This window comes from Electrona antarctica, assembly GCF_951216825.1.
Source record: "Electrona antarctica genome assembly, chromosome: 15".
NCBI lineage: Eukaryota > Metazoa > Chordata > Actinopteri > Myctophiformes > Myctophidae > Electrona > Electrona antarctica.
This window is the reverse complement of record NC_136796.1, coordinates 7,988,202-7,995,705: the sequence shown is the minus strand read 5'-3', so window position 1 is coordinate 7,995,705 and position 7,504 is coordinate 7,988,202. Positions and strand designations below refer to the sequence as shown.

The 7,504-nt window shown below is 44.5% G+C and overlaps 1 protein-coding gene across 8 annotated transcripts in view; it reads right to left on the bottom strand.

The window, feature by feature from the left end:
• Positions 1-7,504, bottom strand: part of kcnq4 (potassium voltage-gated channel subfamily Q member 4) — a 130,438-nt gene that overhangs the window by 2,968 nt on the left and 119,966 nt on the right. For all 8 annotated transcript variants that reach the window (XM_079522837.1, XM_079522835.1, XM_079522830.1 and 5 more), the window contains 2 exons: positions 1,829-1,960; positions 786-924 (listed from right to left, as the gene is read on the bottom strand). In XM_079522837.1, coding sequence (XP_079378963.1) covers positions 786-924; positions 1,829-1,960 — 271 coding nt within the window. The remainder of the gene's footprint in view (positions 1-785; positions 925-1,828; positions 1,961-7,504) is intronic.

Here is a 7,504-nt window from a genome sequence, read left to right as displayed (position 1 = left end):
AAAACAAAAGTTGTAGACTTCTTAAATTACCTCTGTTAACATGTAGTGTCTATGGAGTGACGTCATGCTATCACCACTAACGCGGAAAGGGGGCGTATTAAGGGGGCGGGGAAATTCGGTGAGATAGGCTTATTGGAAGCTATTTTTCATGGCATTATGTTTACAAGTTTACCTCAGTGTTTTGGGTCTGGATATGTTCTGTGTCTGCTGTCTGTGTGTATGACTGGATCATCATCCAGTTAGATGCGCGCTGTGCGCTCCAGAGAAATTGCACGGCTGAGAAAGTTTAGTTAATTTGATGTCGGATATGGGCTTATTGGTGGGTTTTTACTAGATATTAAGGCCTGTTTAGGGTGGATTTTAGCTGGGGTTTCGCCTGGAAGCCTCTATGGAAACACTCACACTCTTGAACGAAGTGAACTATGAGAGAGCGACGTTCACACATGCCAGAAATGAACGTGTTCACGTTCATCCAAAATATGAATGGGTTCATGAATGAACGTTCATTGAACGCGTTCAGGGACAACACTGGACTTTAGATATCGGTACTTTTCCCAAGGATTACAGTAATTTGAATTATTATTACGATAACCACCTGGACGCTTATGCTGCACCATGTATCTGATCTGAAAAGTTAATCAAATAGACATTGACTTCAATGCATGCATCAGATCCAGGCTCCAGTTCAGCTGTCATGGTACAGTATAGACAGACCATGGTGGCAATGGACTGAAATGCACATCAATAGTGCGTGCAGTCTTTTACAAACTACGCCCATTCTGTACCTGTTTCTCCACCTTGACCACACGTCCCATCATGCTGAGCTCATCCAGTGCTTCCAGCTCTGGAGGCGTCTTCTCTCCCTTCTCAGAGCGTATCTTCTTGTCCGTTTGGACGGCTCCTCGTCCAATGATCTGGTCCACCCTTTGACACACACACGCAAACGGGTCAACCGGCGAGTATGATCAACATGGTGGGGAAGTAGATGAATCTGGTGTGTTCACTCACAATGTTAGCACACATGAATCCTACATGCCTTGCATGTTGAACGATGTCCCTCAGGAGTCTATCCTCCTCGGGCCCCCTCATTTCTTCGCTCTACACCAAATCTACTCACCGAAAATAGCAACAGTATCTACAATCTCAAAGTTGTAAACTTGTAGATGTGCTATTTTCACTGAATGTTTGCCTGTTTTCGCAGAATGCTCGCCTACTATGAATGATGAATATACAGTTTAAATAAGAAATACAACTGACAAAGAAAGGCTGGATAGCCGAAACGTTTGTGTTTTTTGTGACATGATGTAAAGAGCAAAGTAAAAGAGAAAAAACTCACTCTTGCCACTACTTTATAAATGATATTGAAGAGGAGGAGCACCAGCGAAGTCAGAGCGTGGTGTTTACAAGAAAGGTCAAATATTCATAAATATAGCCATTTGTCAGTTATTTGGGATGTGTTCACATGTTTCTGAAGGTAATTTACATTCAAACCCAAATTAAGATTTGATTATGAGATTATAAGATTTACCTTTATGGATCCCTGGAGGTAAATTCAGGGATCCATACCCCAGGAGAGGTGCAGGTATAAGAGTCAAGAAGCAAAACAAGATAATAAACATACTTACAAACAAACAAACCATATCTATATGCAGGTCTATCAACACCTACCCCCCTCCCTCCTACACGGTTGACATGTGTCCAAAACGTGAGTAAATTGAATACACTGAGTCATTAAATTAAAGCTATAATCTTTAACAGATGGCCTGTGTGTGTGCGTGCGTGCGTGCGTGCGTGCGTGCGTGCGTGCGTGCGTGCGTGCGTGCGTTACCGTGTCTGCAGGCTCTTGATGCGCCCCAGCATGTCCAGGTGTCCAGCAGAGTACTGCTCTATCACATCCTTCACATCGTAAGGACGCAGCGTCTCCTTGAACTTCCTCTTGGCCACCAGGAACTTCAGGATCCTGTATGCACACACACACACACACACACACACACACACACACACACACACATTGACACTCTGTGTGCACTCTTGTTTTCACTTTATCTCATGTACTGTATGCTGCTTTGTGAATCTATACTTATGATGCTCTCAGGATTCTCCTGAAGAAGCCTAGGGGTGGCAGTGCTAGTCAGCTTTTCTGCGACTCTGGCCTAACCACCTTCCAGGCTCTCTTGAGAAACCTTATGTTCAGCTTTAACCCATTTTGACCTGAGATCAGATTCTAAAAATGTCTTCTACATCCTTACAGTTTTCTGAAAAAGCTTCGTCAGTCGTTCTTCGATTTTTCAAAAATAGCAGACCTACAAGCTCGTAGCGCGCCACTCGGTGGCGCGCTATGAGCTTGTAGATCTGCTATTTTTCAATAGCTAAAGCATAACATAATGCTAACACCAAAAGGGGTTCCCGCCCCAAATTGGGTTAATAAAAGCAGACTTGATGGGTCACATAATAACGTGATTAAGGTGTTGACCAATCCAAGGTTTAGCACTGTTAGATACCGCTCTTTTACTGTATGTAGAAACATTGGTATGAGTGACTCTTATAGATTTCTTTATGGGAGATTTTTAGAGTTTTATGAACTCCTGTATTTTTCTTTTAACTGTTTTGTATGTTTTTAATTGTTGTATGTCTTCTATTGGCAACGGCTGTCAATAAAGTTTGATATAAGTTTGATATATACCAAAGTGCAACTACCTTTATGCCCAAACCGATCCACCTCATGTATAATCTCGTACACACACACACACAACCCCAGCCCATAAACTTAACCTATGAATGTTTAGTACTAACCCAACCAACCCCCAACCTGAATCTTTTCACCATTGTAATAATAATTCAAAAAAATATGTTTAACCATAAAACAACCATGCTGCAGTGGCACTGCAGCCACTTATGTTTGCAGCACATAGAAGATGATAATAGAGGGTATGCGAGTGACATCATCATCAAACCCGGAGGTTATGCAGGAACGCCTGCTGAGTGTCAAAAAACTACTTTCTGGCCTTGACAGCCCATTCATCCGAAAAGAAAAGTTGTATTTGATTGCATTAAATGACGATAAACTCACTTTGTCACAAATTTTGCCACTCGATTTACCATCCACTTTATGCATGTGCATACAAAATAAAAGTCAATTCAACACCAATAGGACCGGCGCTCTTTTCAGTCGAAAATCCATCACCTTTGTCAGTAAGGGACAAAGTATGAATTAGCCATGACATGAGACAGAGACATACTGTACAACCCTTTTGGAAAGTCACACGTGCGAGCAAGACGGCAATGAAACGATGCAAGCCTGCGGATGCAAATGCGGAGATTAATTGCAGTCAGAGTGACCTCATAAAGTGCCAAATGAAGGACTGCCCCCCTCCCCCTCGCCCTCCCCCCCAATCCTCCGCTAAACATCCTCTCCAATGAAACAGACGTGGACATTGTTGCCATGATGACACCGTCTCCCACTGGCATTTGCTTATCACGACTTAGACCCGGAAATGCAGAATCAGCAATTAACAAAATAGTCACGCATGCACAACCCCCCCCCCCCCCCCCCCCCCACGCACGTGCACACACACACACACACACACACACACACACACACACACACACACACACACACACACACACACACACACACACACACACACACACACACACACACACACACACACACACACACACACACACACACACACACACACACACACACACACACACACACACACACACACACACACACACACACAATCAGAGGAGGCCTCCTCCACATACTGTGGTCTCTTGTGAGTACGTGAGCCAGCTTGGCATGGAAGCACCACAGCTGGTCCCACTCCCAACACGGCCACTCCTCAACAGCTGCACCTCCTCCTGCAGGAGGTGTGTGTGTGTGGGGGGGGGGGCTGACGCTCATCACTGGCGTCAGTGAGCAGCATCCTGGGACCCAGTGGTGTAAAAAAACATCCAAATGTTTTACTTTAAGTAAAAGTATCAATACTCCAATGTAGACTACAAGTACAAGTCCGGAATTCTACATTTACTTCAGTAAAGTACAAAAGTATTGGTATCAAAATTAAATAAAAAATACCAAAAGTAGAAAGTCATTATGCATTATGTCCCCATTTCACAAGTTCACAATGTCTAAAACATAACGTCTAAAACATGTCTAAAACCTATTTTGAAAACAGCTGATCTACAAGCGGTCAAGCTCACAATGTGTCGCATCGCAGCACATTGAGAGCTTGTAGATCTGCTTTTTCCAAATGGCCGAAATATATATAAGACTGAAAAAGTAACTAGTAAGTAAAGTTTCCAAATAATTCTAGTAAAGTAAAAGTACAATAATATTTTGTCTCTGAGATGTAATGGAGTAGAAGTGAAAGTACTTTCGGGCGCGTTCGGAAATAGAGCACTGAGCGCACTGTGCAATGCAAACTAATAGGCGAGTGCGCTCCGGTGCGGTATTTCCGAATGCGCCCTCAATAAACATACTTAGTTACTTAGGCATTTAAACCATTTAGACCTGAGGCCGATTCTAAAAAACATACAAAAACGCACATCACTTGGTAGAGGTGCTGGGTTCAAAAACTAATACGCACATCACTTGGTAGAGGTGCTGGGTTCAAAAACGAATACGCACATCACTTGGTAGAGGTGCTGGGTTCAAAAACTAATACGCACATCACTTGGTAGAGGTGCTGGGTTCAAAAACTAATACGCACATCACTTGGTAGAGGTGCTGGGTTCAAAAACTAATACGCACATCACTTGGTAGAGGTGCTGGGTTCAAAAACTAATACGCACATCACTTGGTAGAGGTGCTGGGTTCAAAAACTAATACGCACATCACTTGGTAGAGGTGCTGGGTTCAAAAACTAATACGCACATCACTTGGTAGAGGTGCTGGGTTCAAAAGTAGCATCAGAAAAAGAGAAACGAACCCACACACTCATCTGCTCCAAAAGTTATACTTTATTGAGCCAAGTCTCTTCATCTGGTCAAAACGAGTTTTGACCGTCGTCAGTAAAGTCATGTCTAAAAGATACTTCGACGACGTTTCGAGCCAAGTTTGGCTCGAAATGTTGTCAATAAAGTATAACTTTTGGAGCCGATGAGTGTGCGGGTTCTTTTCTCTTTTTCCGATTAAAAAAAAACGCCTCCTAAAACCTACCCTAAGGTTTTCTAGAAAACCTTCAAATTCTTATTAAAATAAATAAAAAAATAAAAAATGTTGCTATATTATGAGACGCAGAAGGTGTACAGTATGTGACACAGAGGGCCCAGCCGGCATTTAAGGTAAAACACCGTATAGCAGGGTTCCCCAATTCATTTTCCTCAAGGGCCATATTTTGACTAGGGTACCAGGATGGGGGCCGAGTCCGCACGCACGAGGTCGAGGTCTTGCCCTGAAAATTAATTTTCAGGGCAAGAACCCATCTGAAAAGGATGCCCAGTTTGACATGCATAGGCTACTGACCCCCATTTAATGCCATTTATATGTGGGACCCCCCCCCCCCCCCCCAATTTTTGTTTTGAATTCTTCCAGGGGCCACAAGGAGGTGCTCCGTGGGCCGCAAATGGCCCACGGGCCGCCTATTGGGTAACCCTGCCATATAGGTTATTAGTTACACCATGTCTAAAGGGTTAAGCCTTACAGTATGTAAGTATATTACATTGTCGCTATACCGGTATATGCATTTGGGAAGAGAGTGTTTCCAGAATTGGGAGGTACGTTGGTGCATTCACCGGTTCTCACTCCTTTCTCCAACACGCCAGAGACACCCCCCCACCCCCCCCCCCCCCCCCCACACACCCTCTTATCGCCGCCCCAGTGGACAGCATGGAAAGGGAAAATAAAAGGTGCTGGCTCGGCATGAGGGCCGGAAACGCCAAGTGTTGGCGTGGCAAAAACGTGCACACTCAAGCTGTCATCTGTGCCCCGTGATGGATTACACCGCCCGTCAGGACGCCATGGAGGAGGAAGGGGAGGAAGAGGCGGAGAGAAGGGAAGCCATTGTTTTGTGTGAGCGTGCGCGCGGAGTGCGTGCACATGTTTTACAAGGAAACCCTATCTCTCTCTCGCAGACAGGCTGCGGCCACAATTAACATGGATGTAACATTTCCATTTATACATACTGTATAAACGGACCATGCGATGCCGACCTACGACAGTTGTGCGCATGGCAAAAATAGCTGATCTAGTACACACACACACACACACACACACACACACACACACACACACACACACACACACACACACACACACACACACACACACACACACACACACACACACACACACACACACACACACACACACACACACACACACACACACACACACACACACACACACACACACTTTTTGTCTCTAATGAGGGGGATGCCATGTTGAAGGTTAACATAGTGCAGGATATGCACACAACAAAATGGAGAGGAAAACGCATTCGGGCCACAAATCAACTGTGTGCGTGCAAACATTCTCCAATGACCCAGCCAGCCAGGGTAGGGGAGCTTTCAACCAGACTTGCAGTTTTTGAGTCATGTACGTAGTCAGTGGCGGTATACATAGATACACTATGTACATATTTATACAGTACATACACACACCCATGTACTATTTATATGTATATACGGACGGTATCAACTGTGGGTTGTGTGTGTGGGTGTGTGTGTGTGGGGGGGGTTCAGGGAGAAGCCAACCGAGAGATGGGAAGGAAAAAAGGGGGGGGAGACAGAAGGAGTCCACCTGCTGCCCGTAGCAACTCCCTGCTTTTCTTGATGATTCTTGTGTTATTGTTCGTGGCCTTTTTTTCTTCTTCTTCTCTTCTCCCAAAGGCGATATTTTATTGGATTTTATTTTGTTCTATTCTGCAGGGACATGCAGATCTCAGGTGTGGGTAAAAAAAAAAGAGAGAGAAGAGAAAAGAAAAAGGAAAGCAGAAAAACGCTGACTCTCCTCCTGGCTTTGACGAAGTGGCTTTCATAATACATGGTCAGGCATCAAGCGTGGCCCGCGTTCAAACCGCCCCCAAGAGGCTGTTGTTGTAAAACAGTGGAGCTGGCTGGATGGCAACTGGGCCATGGCAAGGGCTCCATGGGCAACGGACCAATATTACCAATCGATTACCGATTAATCTTGCTCATCGTTGCTGTCGGGCGGAAACCTCTGCCCGCCATATTCTAGCTTTTTGTGTTTTGTTTTTTTTCTACTACAGCGTCACACAAAAGCACCAGCTTGTAGATGTGCTAATTTTGCTGAGTTTGGAACATAATGAGGTTTCCACTTTCCACTCGACAGATCGAATAGTCAAGAAGCAGCTTTTTTATTATTATATATTTTTTTTTTGAGTGGTGTAAACCACTCCTACAACTGGCGTTGTTAGTTTACGTGTCTGTCTGTTTACGTGTCTGTCCCCAAATGGAGAAAAAATTAGCATGGTTGCTATGGTCACCCAGTTCACACGGGTGTGATTTCATTACGTCAGACATTACGTCAGACCAC